Raw genomic sequence first — 21,151 nt, forward strand, 5'->3', positions numbered from 1 at the left:
TAATCACATTTCCTCCCTGCTATATAAACTCCTAATTTTAGTCAGTCAGGGAAATGGATCTGAACATCTCCTTGGCTGCAGCACCTGATTAAAGCCGGCTTCCTTAGCAATACTCATTGTCTCAGAGATTGCTTTCTGTGTGACAAGCAGCAGAACCTAGACGGAACCCCTGTGTTTCGGTAACAAAAGTAACTCATGATTATTAAGCAATATACAGAAAATCAAAGTTGAAGTATAACTATCTAAGTGAAGGTCTTTAATTTTAGGCTTACAAAAGGAACTACTCTGTGCCCACCAAATACTTCACAAAGAAGGAGGAAATTTAGACAGAGTTTGGAAAATCAAAGCAAAAGCTACTCAGGTATTACCTGACAAGCCTAAAGCTTAATGAAAATTGTGTCTTAAAAGTACAGGGTTATACTTTCCTGATTCTCCTCTTTCCTCTCTGGTGCTTTTGCTTCTCTTTTGCAGGTTATTCTTCATCCTTCTGCCCCCTAGTATTCTGTGAGCACTCCAAGAATCAGCTTTAAACTCTTGTATTTCAGCCTCCTTTTTATTATTAACAGTCTATATTTGTGCTAATACTGTTCAAGGCACTGTGCTAGGCATAGGGAAAACTTGACTTTGTACATTTACATTTGCAAAGAATTTTATATTAATGAATCACTTCATTTTCTCAACAACCTATGAGTTAGGCAGGAGTAGTTATTATGACTTCCCCTTTTACAGATAAGAAAACAAAGTGATTCAGAGTCCTGTCTAAAGTCACATGGCTATTCACCTTCAAAGTCAGAATGAGATCCTCGACTGTCTGACTCCTGGTCTAGTGCTCTTTCCACTATATTACACTGCCTCCCTCTATTTATCTGTGGTATTTTCAGCAATAATGAAGTTTACTTATTTCCATAAAATTCCATCACCATTAGGTTTTTGTTTATTTCACCTATTCATTCAACACATATTAGTGCCTACTCTGCTGCCAGGTACTGCAGTACAATGGAGAATATACTAGGTCTGATTCTTATGCAACTGCATTATAAAAATACAATCACTTCCCAAATACATTATCAACTTCAACCACTTAGTACCCCACTATTAGGGATTCAGTATTCCCAAATGTGTCATCTCATTTAAATACTTTACAAATGTGTCCCCCAAAATGGAAACCAAAACCACAAAATGGTTAGGATAATGTGAATTGAGTGCAAACATCCATGAGTAACAATTCTTTCTGTGTAATTATCTTCCGTGACTGAAAAGCTAATGAAAAATAAGAATATCAATCAGAAATCAGAGGGAAGAATATAACCATACTGACAATGAGTAAAACTGAGTTAGCACTCAGTAATTTTTCTCTGGAAAAATTTCAAGAGAGTTTGTCATAAAGTTCAACAAATAAAGTCCACAAAAGTTGGAATTTAAAACAGTGATTGTTTTCATTAAAAGTTCACAAAGGGCCGGGCGTGGTGGTTCAAGCCTGTAATCCCAGCACTTTGGGAGGCTGAGGTGGGTGGATCACGAGGTCAAGGGTTCAAGACCAGCCTGGCCAAGATGGTGAAATCCCATCTCTACTAAAAATACAAAACTTAGCCAGGCGTGGTGGCGGGTGCCTGTAGTCCCAGCTACTCGGGAGGCTGAGGCAGGAGAATGGCATGAACCTGGGAGGCGGAGCTTGCAGTGAGCTGAGATCACACCACTGCACTCCAGCCTAGGCAAAAGAGCGAGACTCCATCTCAAAAAAAGAAAAGTTCACAAAGGCCGGGCACGGTGGCTCATGCCTGTAATCTCAGCACTTTGGGAGGCCAAGGTGGGAGGATCACCTGAAGTCAGGAGTTTGAGACCAGCCTGACCAACATGGTGAAACCCCATCTCTACTAAAAATACAAAAATTAGCTAGGTGTTGCAGCATCCGTCTATAATCCCAGCTACTAGGGAGACTGAGGCAGGAGAATCGCTTGAACCCGGAAGGTGGAGGCTGCAGTGAGCTGAGATCGCACCATTGCACTCCAGCCTGGGCAACAAGGGCGAAACTGTCTCAAAAAAAAAAGTTCACAAATTTGGCCAGGCCCAGTGGCTCACGCCTATAATCCCAACATTCTGGGAGGCCAAGGCAGGTGGATGACCTGAGGTCACAAGTTCAAGACTAGCCGGGCCAACAAGGTGAAACCCTGCCTCTACCAAAAATATAAAAATGAGCCAGGTGCGGTGGCATGCACCTGTAGTCCCAACTACTCAGGAGGCTGAGGCACTAGAACTGTTCGAACCAGAGAGGTGGAGGTTGCAGAGAGCCAAGATCGCGTCACTGCAGTCCAGCCTGGGTGACAGTAAAACTCCGTCCCAAAATAAATAAATAAAAATAAAAATAAAGTTCACAAATTTCCACTGCAAGCATTAACTGCCACGGACTCAGTTAGTACTATGTATCTTGAAAAGCTTCTTGCTTTTTAGAAATTTATCACCAAGTCATCTTAAAAAGTATTACTTTACCCTCTACTAAAAATACAAAAAATTTTTAAAAAGTATTACCCAACAGCAGTGCTTCACAAACCATGTTACATGGAATACCAGTATTCTTTAAAATCAGTGATCTCACAGGAAGGGCTTAATAATCAATTCAGTTTACCTCTGTTTAAGAAGGGAATGTTGTTTACAGAATAATTCTTCAACCCTTTAATACACTAATATGCCTAGTAAATCCCCAAAAGGAAGACACATAATATTTCCCAAAGACATCTAGCCAATAAACTTTTTATTTTTATGTTATTTATTATTATTATCAATCTCATTATTTAGTACAACACCTACTAAAATTTGAAGCACTAGAGAAATACTACCACAATTTTTGTAGTCCATCTGCCTATGTTCATGAACAGCAAATTATGAATTTAGAAAAACAATGTCTCACAGCAAAAGTAACTATCTCTTATTGTGCTAAGAAATTAAATACTCTACTTTATTCAATAATCACAACAACCATGCTTGGTAAGATGAAATAACCAAAGACCTAGAAAATAGACTCAATCAAATAACAGAGGCAGGACCAGATCTCACAACTCCATGACTCCAAAGTGCTCTCTCTAGAACATAAGTCAATTGGCTCTCCTCAAGATTGAAATTCCAAGTATTCAGGTAATATTCCTGACAAAATATCTCTGACAAAATGCCTATAGGCATTACAGTTAGGTAAACCCTGTGTCTTATAAGTCAACTAAAATACAGAAATTGAAGAACCACTTTGGAAAAGCAGAAAAAAAAACAAGGGGCTTGGAACTAAAATGAATGGGGTCTTAATAAGGGTGTTGGCACTGCCCATGAACTGCTTGTTCTGCCAGCTCAGTACTAAACCAAAGTAAAATAAAAGACCCAAAGTCAGCCCCCTTGCCTATTCTGAAAACAAAGATCAGACTTTGAGGCTTGGCCTAAGTCAGTTCCGTAACAATCAACAGGTCACATTGTCACTGGGTCTCTGAAATCGTTTCCAGTATGCTAACTTATTCTATCTTCTTCTTAATAAATATCTCCAGGTTTCCTTAAAAGTCAAAAGCACTGTCTTGGCCAGGTGCGGTGGCTCACCTGTAATCCCAGCACCTTGGGAGGCCAAGGCTGGCAGATCACAAGGTCAAGAGATCGAGACCATCCTGGCCAACACGGTGAAACCCTGTCTCTACTAAAAATACAAAAATTAGCTGGGTGTGGTGGGGCGTGCCTGCAGTCCCAGCTGCTGGGGAGGCTGAGGCAGGAGAATGGCTTGAACCCGGGAGGCGAAGGTTGCAGTAAGCCGAGATCACACCACTGTACTCCAGCCTGGTGACAGAACGAGACTCCGTCCAAAAAAAAAAAAAAAAAGATTCAAAAGCACTCTCTTATCTGATTACCACTATCACCATAACGATGATTAGAAATCACTCTGTTAACTCAGACATATACAAAAAGCTGTATTCTTTGTTAAGACTAACAAATAATAGCTACAGGTGGAATATCCTTTTTCCAAAATGCATGAGACAAGAATTGTTTCAGATTAGTCTCATTTTTTTTTGGATTTTGGAATATTTGCACATACATGAAATATATTGGGGATATGACCCAAGGCTAAACACAAAATTTATTTGTTTCATATATACTTTTATATACATAGCCCAAAAGTAATTTTATACAGTATTTTTAATAATTGTTTGCATGACTACAACCTATCACATGATGTCAAGTGTGAAATTTTACATTTGTAGCATCATTTTGACACTCAAAAAGTTTCAGATTTTGGAGCAGTTTGGATTTCAAACTTTCAGAATAGGGATTCTCAACCTGTACTAGAAAACAAAACTACAAAAATTATTCAATCTTATAATATTTCCTAGGAAAAAAAAAGATAAAACAAGCCCCTTTAGAAACCAGTATTGATAAGAAGTTAAATATAAAATTTAAGAAGCTACTTTCATGAGCAAAGTATTGTAATCAAGTCTTCTGAGGGCTACTTCACTATCACTGTTCAGCTGCTAGTTTAGGGTAGCAGAGTTAAGAAAAAAAAGTGACAAAAGTAATACTTAGTAATTACACTAAATGTCAAGGTACAAATAAACATGGAAAACATGTCCACTCTTCATTTTCCAAAGATATCAATCTCTGAATGTGGGACAGGAATAGTACAATACGCAGAAATGGAAGGCTACACTATTCTGAATATTTCTCCTTGTGGTGATTAGGTACACCAAGTGGTACATTCATCACTATAATACAAGCAGTCCTGATTTTCAGACATTAACTTTCATAAAATCCATACTTTTCATGTAAATATACTGATATATTTAAACTGTACTTCATACATTTAAAAACAAAAAACAAGTCTTGCAGGAAAAGTAGGTCAAAGCACCCAACTCACATAGGCAATTGCTACCTTACCAAACTCAACCTCCCTTTCACGACCACCTGTATCTCAGTTCCTCTCTCCCGCTTTTCCCTGCAGAGCCACAGGTGGCACTGGTTGGCAAGAATATTTGGGCTGGTTATTACCCACCAGCCAGGCAGTCTGGACCCAAGAGGCAATACCTGCACAAACCATAATTAGACATTTTATAATTTTTAGTTCTCTGGAGTGACAGAACTCCCATATAAGATAGATAAGTCCATGGGACAAATTTTAGACATTCACCTTTCTAACAAGTTTTCATGAAAGCATTATGTCAAAAGTACTACAGACTGAATATTTGTGTTCCCCCTAAAATTCATACTGAATTTCATGTTGAAACTCTAATCCCCAAGGTGATGGATTTGGATGTGAGGTGAGGCCTTCCAGAGGTAATCAGGTCATGAGGGTGGGACCTTCATGATGGGATTACTGCCCTTACAAGAAAAAGACAATGATCTCTCTCAGCCATGAGACCATACAGCAAGAAGGCAGCTGTATGCAAATCAGGAAGAAATCTGCTGGCATCTTAGTCTTGGACTTCCCAGCCTTCAGCCTTCAGAACAGTGGGAAATAAACGTCTATTGTTGAAGCCATCTAGTCTACAGTATCTTGTTATAAAAGTCCAAACCGCCAAAGACGGTAAGGAGTTGTGGCTTTCTATATTATTAAAATCCCAAAATCTCAGGGAGAATAAAGAAGCTAAAACTGCAAATTATCTCTAGATACTCAATAATGTTTGCTAAAGTTATTTTTCTCACCTCAAGTTTTATCAGTTATAGCAATATTCTAAACTATTTTCCAATCAAGGTTCAAGGAAAATCAAAATCCTTAATGTTAAAGAAAGTTTGCAGTTTAACATAAAATCTTAATATCTGAGATCAAGTTGTCAACAAACAAGATGAAATCGGAATGATTTACATTTTTTAAGTTCCATTTATTGAAATTTTTGGTATATTAGATAGTTTTCTACTAAACAATATTACAAGTCAAAAACAAAGGAACAGTAGAATAAAACTAAACTCTAGAAAACACAAGACACCTTGAGAGCCAGTTTTGAAAAATTTTAAGCATAAATATATTTTACAACAAACTAATTGCCCTCCATATCCTTATGATTATTTTGTTTGTTGAAAATATCTCCAGATTAAGCCAAAACTAAGTATTTATTCAAGAAATCTTCAAGAAGCTACTGATTTAACAACTGAAATCTAACAATTCCCACTGCTTTAATACCAGACATTTGTTAGTAATCCTAACAGGTTAAGGATTTAAAATTCAGTAGGTTCTTTTTTTTCCTTTAAAGTGACTTAAATTATTGCTTGAAATGTGTATGACTATATATTACTTTAAAATTTAAAAGCTAACAAAACTAAAAATTAAAACATGCAGGCTGGGCGCAGTGGCCCACGCCTGTAATCCCAGCACTTTGGGAGGCTGAGGTGGGCGGATCACCTGAGACCAGGAGTTGGAGACCAGCCTGGCCAACATGGCAAAACCCTGTCTCTACCAAAAATACAAAAAAAATAGCCGGGTGTGGTGGCACATGCCTGTAATCCCAGCTACTCAGGAGGCTGAAGCAGGAGACTCACTTGAACCCAGAAGGTGGAGGCTGCAGTGAGCTGAGATAGCGCCACTGCATTCCAGCCTGGATGACAGAGTGAGACTCTGTCTCAAAAAATATATATAAAAATAAATAAAACATGCAGCCTCCCATATACGAAAACTCTACTGTGAAAATTATACTAGAGGATAAAAGACTGAATGCTTTCCTCCTAATATCAGGAGCAAGGCAAGGAAGTCTACTCTCACCACTCCTATTCAAGACTGCGGACTAGAAGTACCTAGCCAGTGTAATAAAGCAAGGAAAAGAAATAAAAGACATACACATTGGAAAGAATAAATAAAACTATGCCTTTTGGCAGACAACACAGATTGTCTATGCAGGAAAAAAACAAGAATTCTACTAAAAAGTCTTAGAACTAGTAAGTCAGTTTGAAAGGTCAACATGATATAAGGGCAACACAAAAATGAACCAAATTTCTATATACTAGCAAAGAAAAGCTCAAACCCAAAATTTTTAAAAATACTATTGACAATAGCTACAAAAATACGAAATAGTGAGGAATAAATCTAACAAAACATATAGAGAATCAATTTGCTCAAAACTACAAAATGCTGATAGAGATCAGAGAACACAAATAAATTGCAAGACATACTGTGTTCATAGATTTGAAGATTCAACATAGAAAAGATGTCCATTTTTCCCTAAAGTGATCTACAGATTTAATGCATTCCTAATCAAATCCCAAAAGGATTTTTTGTAGCTATAGATAAACTGATTCTAAAATATATATGAAAAAGCAAAGGAACTAGAGTAGTCAAAATAATTCTGAAAAAGAATAAAATTGGAGAAACAATATTGTCTAATTTTAAGATTTAGTATAAAGCTATAATAATCAATATAGTATGGTATGGAACAAAATAAGAGAATCCGGAAACAGCTTTACACATATATATATAGTCAATTGACTTTTGGCAAAGGAGTAAAGTCAATTCAATGAAGAAAGGTTAGTCTCTTGAACAAATGGTGCTTTGTTGCAATGGGACAACCAGGGGCAAAAACAGAACCTTCACCCAAACCTTACACCTTACACACAAAAAAAAAAAAAAAAAAAAAAAAAAACCTCAAAATGGGTCATAGAGCAAAATATAAAATGCAAAGCAGTAAGTTATCTAGAAGAAAACATTGGGAAAAATATTTGTAACCTCAGGTTGGGCAGAGATTTTAGGTATGACACTAAAAGCATGGTTCACCAAAGAAAGAATTGATAAACTGGACTTCACCAAAATTACAAATTGTGCTTTGCAAAAGATACTGTCTGGGTGCAGTGGCATACCTGTAGTCGTAGCTACTTGGAAGGCTGAGGTGGGTATCGCTTGAGCCTAGGAGGTCGAGGCTGTTGCACACTATCATCACACCTGCAAATAGTCACTGCATTCCAGCCTTGGCAACACAGCGAGACCCCATCTCTGAAAAAAAAAAAAAAGGCCAGGTGCACATCTGTAATCCCAGCACTTTGGAAGGCCAAGGCAGGCAGATTGCTTGAGACCAGGAGTTTGAGACCCGCCTGGGCAACATGGTGAAACTGGGTCTCTATTTAAAAAAATACAAAAATTAGCCGGGCACAATGGCACATGCCTGTAGTCCCAGCCACTCAGGAGACTGAGAGGTGGGAGGATTGCTTGAGCTCAGAAGGTTAAGGCTACAGTGAGCCATGATCATGCCACTGCACTCCAGCCTGGACAACAGAGGGACTCTGTCTCAAAGGGGAAAAAAAAAAAAAGGTACTTAAGAGAATGAAAAGATATGCTCTAGATCAGAAGAAAACATTTGCAAATGTCATATCTGACCCCCCAAAAAAGATACCCAGAACATAAAGAACTCTCAAAACTCAAGAGTAAGAAAACAAACAACCCAAAGAAAAAAAATAGGCAAATTATCAGTCTCAAAAGGCTAAATACTGTATGATTCTATTTACATGACATTCTCAAAAAGACAGAAGTATAGTTGTAGAGATAGATCACTGCTTGCCAGGGTATAAGGGGTAGGGGGAAGGGTATGAAAAAGAGATAGCATGAAGGAGTTTTTTGGGATGATGAAACTTCTGTTTCTTGATTATGGTGGTAAATGAATTTAAACTCGTGTTAAGATTCAAAGAATTATACAACAGAATAAGTCAATTTTATTGTATGTTAATTTAAAAATCAACACTTGAAAAGCAAAGAGCTGCCTCCTTCCAGCCTACCCTCAAATCCCTACTATAGTCCAGGCTCTGTGCTAGGCACCAAGAATACACAGTTAAAAAGACAGAGTCGGCCAGGCACGGTGGTTCAGGCCTGTAATTCCAGCACTTTGGGAGGCCGAGGCGGCTGGATCGCTTGAGCTCAGGAGTTCAAGATCTGTCTGGGCAACATGGTGAAACCCTGTCTCTTAAAAAACTACAAAAATTAGTCAGGCAGGGGGGCATGTACTTGTAGTTCCAGCTACTAGAGAGGCTGAGATGGGAGGATGGCTTGAGCCTGTGAAGTCAAGGCTAGAGTGAGCCATGATCATCCCACCACACTCCAACCTGGGCAACAGAGTGAGACTCTCAAAAAAGAATAGAGTCTGCCATCAGAAGAGGTGTCAAACAAATACATTATGATAATGGAGGAGATACAAGACATACAGAGAGCAACGCCTAAAAAAAAAAAAAAAAAAAAGCTTCTGGAACACAGGGTATAGCTGACACCTGAGATGAGATGAGCAGAGATTGCCAAGACAAAAGGAAAGAGTATTCCAGACAGGGAAAATGGCATCTAACAGAGAGATATGGAAGAACATAGTGTTCTAGCCTAATTTGGAAACTACAAATAATTCCTTTCCCAGGCACAAGCAGGCTACTCAAGAATATGGTCAGGAATTGAGGACAGGTTCCCTCCAAGCAATATAAATAGTGTTTTGATTTGAAGCTTTGGAAATGGTAATTTTTCAGACTTAAGTGAAGCTCAGTACTTCCCATTAATTCCCTTACTCCCCTTTGTTCACATCATCACAGTCACTTATTATTCATGTGTATCCATCACTTTTGCCAAACTATAGTAATGCCCTTGTGGGGACACATAGGTGTCCCCATATGCACACTCACAGCACCTAATGAAAAGTGTTTTATAATACAGGTATTCGGCAGCATTGCATTAGGATTAAAAGCACTGTGATTGGGACCAGTCTACCTGGGTTCAAATGTAGACTCTACCACTTGCTGGCTAGATGACCCTGGACAAGTTACTAAATGTCTCTGTGCCTCAACTTCCTCACTGAAAATGTGGAAATGATAACGGCACCTACTCACTGGGCCCCTGTGACAAACGTCTTAATTTAATATAAACTGCTTGACTCAGCGCCATGTAAGTGTCTACTGTTATTACTCAACAAACACTAGCTATGTATAATAAAATGAGGATTTATACATTCTCCTGGTTTCAAAATAGACTCAAAATACTTTAAATATGTGCAAAGCCAATGAGGTAGCTTGTGCCCACAATCCCAGGTGGCAGAATGAGGAGGGAGTAACACTAGAGCCCAAGAGTTCCACCAGCAGTAAGCTATGATTGCGTCACTGCACTCGAGCCTGGGCAATACAGTGAAACCTCCATCTCTGAAAAAGATCAATTAACAAAAATAAATATGTGCAAGACTGTACTCTGAGAATTACAAAGCACTGCTCATGCTGAAGAGCTAAATAAAAGGGGAGATATATATGTTCATGGCTCAGAGACAATACTGTTAAGATATCAATTCTTCTGAAATTGATCTACATTCTCAATATAATCCCAATCAAAAACCCGGACAGGTATTTTTGGAGAAACCAGACAAGCTGATTCTAAATTTTATACACAAATGCAAACAATCGAGAATAGCCAAAACAATTTTGAGAAAGAAAGTTAGAGTACTTAGAGTACCTGATTTCAAAACTTAGTATAAAGCTACATAAACAAAGGCATGTGGTATCATGAGAAATAAAACCGTATGTCCATACAAAGACTTGTATATGAATGTTCATAATAGCTGTATTCATAATATCCAAAAACTGGAAACAACCCAAATATCCAACAGGTGAACAGATAAAATGTAGTATAACCACACAATGGAATATGAGTCAGCAATAAAATGGAATGAAACACAAAACAACATGGATAAATCTCAAATAATCATACTGAGTGGAATAAGCCAGACCAAAAAAAAAAAAAGTGCATACTGTATGATTCCTTGTATACAAAATTCTAGAAAATGCAGCCCAATCTACAATGACTGAAAGCAAACCAGTGGTTGCCTAGAGATATGGGATGAGGGGGAGTGACTGACTGTAAAGGAACATGAGGAAACTTGTGCAGTGATGAACAAGGTGTAGTTACACAACTGTATACATTTGTCAAAACTCATCAAATTGGACACTTAAAATGGGTGAATTTTACTGTATGTAAATTATGACTCAATGTAAACAAAATAAGTTATACTGCAGCACTGTCTTTCGAGAATAAAAACATAATTTTTATACTCACGAAATGAATACAGGCAAGAACTGCCATTCACCTACTGTTGCTGAGAAATCTATACTACAATATGAGAATTTTGTACACTTAGCATGAAATAACTGAAAACACTGCTGATGGTTCTCGTACACTTGTGTCTCCTTCAACTAAAGAATCAAAGGGAACTTATGAAATAACTTTCCAATTCTGAATAGAGGTACTTATTCTAGATAAAAATTAAAAAATAATACAGAGTTTAACTGTGGAATCTGTTAGTATGCTTGTAACTGGCCTCAAAATCATCTAAGCTTGCCAGGTTTCAGAGAACTGCAAAAAAGCACACAGGAGATTTAAGAAGATGAAAAAGCTCTTTTGCTATCCAAAATTTAACACTGGTACTTCCAATGATTAAAACTCTACTCCTACAGAAATAACCCTGCAAGGATTAAAAACATAGAAAATTGTTCCTTGAAGCTAGAAGTAAACCAGTAGTAGAAAATATACAGAAGCCATTCTTAATTTTTATCTCATGAAGTTCTCTCAGGAGAGCACTATTTACCTAGTTAATTATCCTGAAAAAAGGTGTTTTTCTCCTTAACTCTCAAGAAATATTTTATAATACTAAGCACAGTTATTTTGAAAGTATGCCTCCATGTTGACTCTCAGACGTTACATTTTAAAAACAAAATGGGTAACATAAGCAATAAATGAAGACATAAACATATACGGGAAGAAAAAAGGCAGTGTGTGCAATTTTCAAGTTCAAATAACCACAGCAATATGTAATACGCATATATATAAATTTGGTTAGTTCTAAGGCAATGTGCTACTTTATCTTCTAGTTTATATTGTCAAAACTTAGTTCAGTAAATAGGTCACAGCTTCAGATATTTAAGATCTGAATTTGGCTGGTGCGGTGGCTCACACCTGTCATCCCAGCACTTTGGGAGGCTGGGGCGGGTGGATCACCCGAGGTCAGGAGTTCGAGACGGACTGGCCCACATGGCGAAACCTCATCTCTACAAAAAATAGAAAAATTAGCCAGGTATGGTGGGGGGCGCCTGTAACCCCAGCTACTTGAGTGGCTGAGACAGGAGAATCGTTTGAACCCAGGAGGCGGGGTTACAGTAAGCCGAGATCATGCCACTACACTCCAGCCTGGGCAAGAGAGCGAGATTACACCTTGGGGGAAAAAAAATCTGCATTTGGTTAACCTTTTCTTTTGTAAAGTAACAATACAAATAATTATACTCAGTGCTTCCAATTCAAGTTCCACACACATTCACACCTCCAGGTCTTTATGGACTCTGCCCTTTCAACTGTCTACCTTTCACACCCTCTCCTTTTCTGGATTCTTCCCCTCTTTCAACTATCTTGATTGGTACATATTCCCCAATCTCTTGATCCAGAAGCAATCTGTCTTCCCACAGCCCTTTTCTGTAGTGTCTGCTGGAACTTCCTGTGTTATATCACATTTCTTTAAGTATACTAAACTCTCTTCTACTACGTGTATCCTTGAAAGAAAGATCCATGTTTTATTCAGCCTTATGTCCCTCACAGTATTTAGTGCGTGGATCTAAACATTTATTGGGTATGCTGCGTACAATGAAGAGGAAAACATTCAACAATGTTTTTCAGGCACTGTGTGCCATGAACATGCATCTTCTTTTATCTATTATTCGATATAAGCAGAAACAAATGTCAATGATAGAGAACTGCTCGAAATCCACTAAGAGACATAGACATGCAACTAAATACAATATAACTTTCTTGTTAAATTAAGGGATAAGTAGGATGCTGTGAGAGAAACATTACATATATTGAAAACTGTTCTGATTTCATACACTACGTGTTAGGAAACTAAGTCTGGAATTTCAAAGGGCCCAATGACTAGAAAGGTTTCAAGAGTGGTATAATAAGGGCCCCTCAATCTCACAAAATTTCTTACACAACTTGAAACTAACATTCCACCCATATAACAACCTTCTGTGCAAAAAGGGAGCAACAAACTTCCCTCTATTCTCCTTACAGCAATTGGCAACAGCAGGTCGGATCTTCTCATTATCCTTATACAGACATGTTCATCCATACCTCCTTCTCACATTTATCTGAACTGTGCACCATTTCCATACACCACGTGCTACTCCCATGCCCCAAACTGATCTAAATCTATTTAACCTTTAAGATTCTTCTCAGGCTGGGAGCGGCGGCTCACGCCACCGGCATGAACACTTTGGGAGGCCAAGGCGGGCAGATGGCCTGAGGTCAGGAGTTCGAGATCAGCCCGAGCAAAATGGAGAAACGGGGTCTCTACTAAAAATACAAAAAATTAGCCGGGCATGGTGGCACATGCCTGTAATCCCAGCGACTCGGGAGGCTGAGGCAGGAGAATCATTTGAACCCGGGAAGCAGAGGTTGTAGTGAGCCAAGGTCAAGCCATTGCACTCCAGCCTGGGCAACAAGAACAAAACTCTGTCTCAAAAAAAAAAAAAGATTCTTCTGAAGGCCTACTTTACATCCTCCAAATGTATATTGAACTATTATTACTTAATCTGTACCTCTCCTCTTTAAAAATTGATAATGATAAAGTTAATTCTTAACATTTTATATAACTTGGAGTCAGGCAAAACTGGTTCCGGATCCCAGGCAGATCTGCTACTGCCTTGCAATGTAAAGTTGGGTAAGTTACTAAACTTCCTTTAATCTGTTTCCTCATCATTAAAATGAGAATTAAATTGGGTGATGTGTACAAAATGCCTGCTATACACATATTCATGCACACATATGTCACATACATATATACTTATTTAATTTTAATTTATTCTTACTTTCCTAGAAGATGCAGACTCTCTTTAAAACTCAAGGCAAAAGCAATGAAACATAAAGTGATTACTAAAAATTGGACCAGTTAGTCGATGTAAAGGAGCCTCCCAACTTTAAAATGTGACCTCATGGTAGCTCACACAAGCCACCCTCAGCAGATCTTTTTCACGTCTCCTACTGAAAAACGTGAAAAAGTTAAGGGTTTGACAAAGCTCGGATCCACAGCTCCTAGGTTGGTGGCCTAACACTGACATCTGTCCCAAGAGTCTGTCTACCTCACAGCAAACCTGATAAAGGTCAAGAGAAAAAACAACTTATATTACATAAGCCAAAGAACACATAAATTAACACTTTTAAATCTGCATTATCTTCCTGGAGCAAGCAAAACCACTTCTGCAAATTGCGAACTCAGAAGAGAAAGTCCAAACGGCATGGGAACTGAGTCATCAATTTAAAACCATCGACCACTGACTACCCCACCCCCAGAAAGAAGACTCTACCACGACCTACTACCGTGAAGCCCTGGGCATACCACACTCAGCCACTACTCCAGAAATCCCAACCTCCGACACGCAAGTCCCGCCAGTAGGCGCAGCACCCAGTCCCACCATCGGCTCTGAGCCAGAGTCAGGTACCCTCACACCAGGGTCCCCATCCCAGATCCTCAGGACCCAATCCAAGCTCCTATCCCAGCCCGACACCCGCACTCACCCGGGCGGTGACCTTATATACTGTGTAGCCCCTCGGGTGTCGCTGGGGCTCGGTAACAGTGTAGAAACGGGCCAGATCGGCACTCCGCTCCCGGTAAGAGGTCATCCTCCCGCCGCCTCTGCCGCCGCCACCGCCCGCCCGGGATCATCAGGGCAACCCGGCGCCGCCGCGGTCCCGGTTCCCCAACGCAGCGGCGAAGCGGCGAGGGGGCGGTGGCTCCAAGGCGGCTCCACGGCGGCGCCTCAGCGGCACAGCTCTGCTTCCGGGTCAGCAAAGAAGCTTCCGGGCCAGGCCGTCTCCCGCTTCTAGGGGGAGGGGAGACTACCCGCTTAGATTCTAACCCCTTTGGGGCAACTGGGACTGGCCTGTAGTTGAAGATTAAGGGGTCACGCTGCCATCCCCGTCACTGCAGAGACCTCAAGCCTCTCCATTAAAGACGACTTCTTGTACGCTAGCTCTGTCACCTTCTAGATTGTGTGAGAGTTGGTATAGCCACGCCACACCGGGAGAGTGTGATCCTCCCTGCCTCCGCCCCGCCGTAGTACAAACTTACGTGGAGTGGTGAAGGGATGGAGAGATACCATAGCCTAGCACCTTCTTTCCTTACCTATTCACGGTCTATCATTTTATATACCCACAGCAACATCTCATTCTCTGAGACATATTCCTTACTTCTTTCTAAGACGAATTTCCTTCCCTTGAGCGCCTTTCTGTAACACATCTACACGGCAAGCTCCCAACCCAAAAAGCTCCCAAGCCAGTATCAATCTTTTTAAAATCCCCTCAGGTTCGAAAATCTGGAGTTTGCCTCTGGCTAAAAGAAAGAAAAAAATATGTATGTCACTAGAACTCTCCAAGCCACTCGCTACAGTTTCCAATTTCAGCTGAGGTTGTTATCAACGCTTGGCAATTCCTTTATCTTTTTGTGATTGGAGTTCTTTTTCATTCCCCAAAATACTCATTCCAAGTCTTTGCCTTTATCCTAAAGACTCTGTTCCTCTTCCTTTTGCCTCCCTACTCTCTGCACCACCACCCTTCTTTACAAGGAAAAAAGAAGAGGAAGAAGCAGCTATAACCGTTAGTACCAATTCCTTCATCTTCTCATATTTCCATACCAGTCTGAGATGTGCACATATCACTTGCTCATTTTTACAACCAATGACTGCACCTGTGATCTGAATCCCATCCACTTTGGCCGACCTTAAGACTGTTTCAATGACATTCCAAATCTCCTTTCTGTATGTTTAATCTCTTTCTCACCACTGGCTCCTTCTTTTCAACCTACATATATCTAAGTCGGTCTATTAGTCATTCATTAAACCTGAATTCACCACCTACTATGTGCCCCACATGATGCCAATTTGGCATTGGAGTTACAAAGATAGTCCCTGTTCTCCAACCGGGCACGGTGGCTCATGCCTGTAATTCCAACACTTTGGGAGGCCGAAGCTGGCTGATCACCTGAGGACAGGAGTTTGAGACCAACCTGGCCAATATGGTGAAACCCCCTCTCCACTAAAAATACAAAAAATCAGCCATGCGTGGTGGCAGGCACCTGTAATCCCAGCTACTTGGGAGGCTGAGGCAGGAGAATCGTTTGAACCCGGGAGCAAGTTGCGGTGAGCCGAGATCCCACCATTGCACTCCAGCCTGGGGGAGAAGAGCAAGACTTCTCTCAAAAAAAAAAAAAAAAGTAGATAGTGCCTGTTCTCAAGTACCATCTAGTAGGAAAAGTAAAGACATACATTGTGATAAGTACCATGGTGAATGTATATATGGAGTGCTACAGATCACACCAATTCAGAATGAAAGATCGCCTAAAGCTTTCTGATAGAAGACTGAATGTTGGAAGAGAGATGGGAGTTAGCCAGGTGAGAAGGGAGTAAAGGGCATTATTCATTTTGCCTTCTTTTCTTCCTTTCTTTCTCCTTCCACTCACTGTCAAAGTTGTTTAAGTTTTTTTTTTTTTTTTTTTTTTTTTTTTTTTTTTGAGACGGAGTCTCACTCTGTCGCCCAGGCTGGAGTGCAGTGGCCGGATCTCAGCTCACTGCAAGCTCCGCCTCCCGGGTTTACGCCATTCTCCTGCCTCAGCCTCCCGAGTAGCTGGGACTACAGGCGCCCGCCACCTCGCCCGGCTAGTTTTTTTGTATTTTTAGTAGAGACGGGGTTTCACCATGTTAGCCAGGATGGTCTCGATCTCCTGACCTTGTGATCCGCCCGTCTCGGCCTCCCAAAGTGCTGGGATTACAGGCTTGAGCCACCGCGCCCGGCCTTGTTAAGTTGATTTTAAAGTAATCTACATCAATATTGCATCATCACCCATTTATTCCCATGTCCAATTCAATCTGGTTTCACCTCTTTATTGCTACTCTGAAACCGCTCTGAAAATCGTTTCCAATGACCTCAATTTGCCCAATATTTCTGGATTTTGAAAGTCTCTGACCATTTCTACCTTTTTAAAACTTTTCTGTGTTCTTAGCACATGAGTCAGCATTATTTCTCTTTTCTCTTTTATACTCAGATAACTCACTCTTTTTTCAGTCTCTTTTGCTGGTTTCTCTTCCTTCCAAGAACTTTCAGTATTCTCAAGATTTTGTCTTTGATCCTTTGTTCTTTATTCCCACTGACTTGCAAATGTCTATCTCCCAGCATATCTCTCTTCCACGACTTGACTCACTTTACTTACATCTTTATTATATATCTACGACTGGAAACAGAACAAATCAAAAGCTCAACATTTTTTCCCCTCATACGCCTATTTCTATCTCCATGACTGATTTTACTCTCCATTTAATTACATTAGTTAGGTACTTGAGATCATCCTTAGCAACTTCCTCTCCATGATCTCTGAGTTTCTTTGATTTACCAGATACCAATGATTAAAAAATTTAAAAAGTGGAAAAACGTGTGCCACGAAAACACTACCAGAAAGACTTAAGACAAAGAAATATGATCAGGAATAAACGAGGACAAAACTTAAAGAATTCAATTCATAAAGAAGACAGAGCAATTCTAAATGTGTATATACCTAATAACAAAACTAAAAATGTAAAAAGCAAAAACCATTAGAACTAAAAGAAGAAATAGATAAATCCACAATTATAGTTAAGATTTCAACACTCAAGCCGGACATGGTGGCACATGCCTGTAATCCTAGCACTTTAGAAGGCTGTAGCACTTTAGAAGGCTGAAGTGGGCAGATCACTTGAGGCCAGGAGTTCAAGACCAGCCTGGCCAACATGGCAAAACCTCATCTCTACTAAAAATACAAAAATTAGCCAGGTGTGGTGGCACATATCTGTAATCCCAGTCGCTTGGGAGATTGAAGCACAAGAATCACTTGAACCAGGGAGGCAGAGGTTGCAGTGAGCCAAGATCATGCAACTGCACTCTAGCATGGGCGACAGAGCGAGATTCTGTCTCAAAAAAACAAAAAAGATTTCAACACTCCTCTCTCAGTAATTGACTAAATATGTAAACAAATAAATGAATAAGGATACAGAAAACCTGAACTGCTCTATCAACCAACTCTACCTGATAGACATTTATAGAACACTCCACTCAATAGTAGCAGAAAATGTTTGTTTCAAGTGTACGGAAAACATTCAACAAGTCAGACCATATCCTGGGCTATAAAATAAATGCTAACAGGCTGGGCACAGTGGCTCATGCATGTAATCCCAGCACTTTGGAAGGCCGAGGGGGGCGGATCACCTGAGGTTGGGAGTTCGAGACCAGTCTGACCAACATGGCAAAACCCTGTCTGCACTAAAAACACAAAATTAGCTGGGCATGGTGGCACATGCCTGTAATCCCAGCTACTCAGGAGGTTGAGGCAGGAGAATCACTTGAACCTGGGAGGCGGAGGTTGCAGTGAGCTGAGATTGTACCATTGCACTACAGCCTGGGCAACAAGAATGAAACTCCATCTCAGTAAATAAATAAGTAAATGTTAACCAATTCTTTAAAACCAATATAAATTGGATTTGCTCTGTGACCTCAGGGAATTAAACTAGAAGTTCATAATAGAAAGTTACCCATAAAATTCATAAATATTTGGAAAGTAAATACAATTCTAAGGACTCCTGGATCAAAAATAAATGACAAAAGACTTTTAAACATATTTGGAATTGAATGAAAATGGGAGCATGTCATAATGTGTGGGACACAGCTAATGCAGTGCTTAGAGGGAAATGTATAACCTTGATCGCTTATAGTAAACAAGAAGAAGAATCATGAACTAAGCTTCTACTTTAAGAAGCTAGAGGCCGGGCGCGGTGGCTCAAGCCTGTAATCCCAGCACTTTAGGAGGCCAAGACAGGCGGATCACAAGGTCAGGAGATCGAGACCATCCTGGCTAACACGGTGAAACCCCGTCTCTACTAAAAAAAAATACAAAAATTAGCCAGGCACGGTGGCGGGCGCCTGTAGTCCCAGCTACATGGGAGGCTGAGGCAGGAGAACGGCGTGAACCTGGGAGGCAGAGCTTGCAGTGAGCTGAGATCTGGCCACTGCACTCCAGCCTGGGCGACAGAGCGAGACTCCATCTCAAAAAAAAAAAAAAAAAAAAAAAAGCTAGAAAAAAATATATTAACCCTGAGAGCAAGAATAAGGAAAAAAAACATAAACAAAAGAGTAATAACTCAATAACATTTTCTAAAAAAGAGAAAAACAATGAAATCGAAATAGAGAAAAGCAATAAAGAAAAACCAATGAAACCAAAAACTGATTCTTTGTTGGGGGGGGATCTCCAAAAGTTCACTGCTCCACATAAACTATGAAAAACCTAACAAAACTCTCAGTATTAACTCTTTCAGAACTCTGGAAACTAACCAAAAGCTTACAGCAACCCAGGAGCACTTACTTAAGAAAATAGGCTGAATCTCAGCCGGGCACGGTGGCTCATACCTATAATTCCAACACTTTGGGAGGCCGAGGCAGGTGGATCATGAGGTCAGGAGTTCGAGACCATCCTGGCCAATGCGGTAAAACCTCATCTCTACTAAATATACAAAAACTTAGCCAGGCGTGGTGGTGGGCACCTGTAGTCCCAACTACTCAGGAGACCGAAGCAGGAGAATCACTTGAACCCAGGAGACGGAGGTTGCAGTGAGCTGAGATCACGCCACTGCACTCCAGCCTAGGCGACAGAACGAGACTCTGTCTCAAAAAAGAAAAAAAGAAAAAGAAAATAGGCTGAATCTCTAAGAACAGCAAACTTTCTGGCATTTTGACTTACCCTAGGCCCATCCCCTGCTCCTCAGCTCAAGGATATCCTTGAAAATAACAGCCAACATTCCTAGAACCAGTTCTGAGGGAGAAGAGACCTCATTTTTATAAAGTAGTAATGATTACTATAAATAAATAAATATTTGGTCTTATTTGTCTGGTGGCTTTCAGAAAACCAACTCAAAAGGCTTATCTTCACCTTGTCCCAATGCTGAAGCCATTAACCAGGGGACATTTTTCCACAATATTTATAGGTAAATGTGTTTGTCATTGCTGCCTGAAGTAATGGATGACAGCTGAGCACACAATCAACTGCCCAAGAAGCTTGAGAGAAAAGGCTGGAGAGTGAGAAGCTTTGGAAGAATAAGGGCCTTGAAAAGTTCCAATATATTCCTGAGAATCTAGAAGACCATGCACATGACCAGAGCTATGCGGATGCTCAGGAAAGACTTGAGAAGGCTTTAAGCTTTCACATCTGGCCAACCTTGAAGCTCCGGACAAGCAAGATGAGAAGGCTAAGGCAGGGTTGTAAACTGCCTGGCTGAGTGTTGAAGATGTACACCTGCATAAAAACAGGGCCTCTGCTGGGTGCAGTGGCTCACACCTATAATCCCAGCACTTTGAGAAGCTGAGGCAGGTGAATCACTTGAGCCCAGGAGTTCGAGACCAGCCTGGGAAACATAGTGAGGCCCCATCTCTACAAGAAAATGCAAAAAAAAAAAAAAAAAAAAAAAAAAAAAAAAATTGGCAGGGCATAGTGGTGTTGGGTAAAGGGCTTGTGGGGTGCCTGTATAAACTGGCCATAAAAATATGGACAATAAGTCATGGAAAGCCACAAGAGGCCTCTGAGGAAGAAAGCCTCCTAATTACCATCATGTTCCCATGCTCAGAACAAGACCTGCTCTCTTCTCTGTAAACACTGTGTTCAAGGAGAAAGACACTCCTTTGAAACACTGCGATGTGGACAGACATGCAGGCTCCTAGTTAAGCCCGCTCCCACTGGCTACTCTCCGATAAGTTAAAGATGTGCTGTTTGAGCACAAAGGAGATTCATTTAAACAGCTATTGCTCTAAATTATGCCTATGACGCACTGCCACTCTTTCACTGTTTCACCGTGAACATCTAAGTGACTGTACTCAATAAATAGTGTGGAGACCAGAGCCCTGAGCCTTTTGCAGCCTCCATTTTGCAACTGTCCCCCTGGCTCCCACCTTTATAAACTCTTAACCTGTCTCTTCTCATGCGGGAAAAGGGCTTATGGGGTGCCTGTATAAACTGGCCATAAAAATATGAGACAATAAGTCATAGAAAGCCACAAGAGGACTCTGAGGAGGAAAGCCTCCTAATTGCCATCATGTTCCCATGCTCAGAGCGAGACCCGCTCTCTTATCTGTAAACACTGTTTTCAAAGT

General features: G+C 40.4%; 2 protein-coding genes across 10 annotated transcripts in view; one reads left to right on the plus strand and one right to left on the minus strand.

Moving 5' to 3' along the window:
- Positions 1-14,778, minus strand: part of RPS6KC1 (ribosomal protein S6 kinase C1) — a 212,977-nt gene extending 198,199 nt beyond the window's left edge. For 3 of the 9 annotated variants that reach the window (XR_007719871.1, XR_007719872.1, XM_050761604.1), the window contains exon 1: positions 14,510-14,738. Coding sequence is in view for 4 of the 9 variants with exons in the window: in XM_050761604.1 (XP_050617561.1) it covers positions 14,510-14,614 (105 nt within the window). In the remaining 5 variants the exon portion in view is untranslated. Of the gene's footprint in view, positions 1-7,800; positions 14,472-14,509 lie in introns of those variants that run through there. The other 6 variants (XM_050761602.1, XM_050761608.1, XM_050761596.1 and 3 more) reach the window with 3 other exon arrangements.
- Positions 1-21,151, plus strand: part of SPATA45 (spermatogenesis associated 45) — an 800,921-nt gene that overhangs the window by 574,900 nt on the left and 204,870 nt on the right. The window lies entirely within an intron of this gene.

This window comes from Macaca thibetana, chromosome 1 (genome assembly GCF_024542745.1).
Source record: "Macaca thibetana thibetana isolate TM-01 chromosome 1, ASM2454274v1, whole genome shotgun sequence".
Lineage (NCBI taxonomy): Eukaryota > Metazoa > Chordata > Mammalia > Primates > Cercopithecidae > Macaca > Macaca thibetana.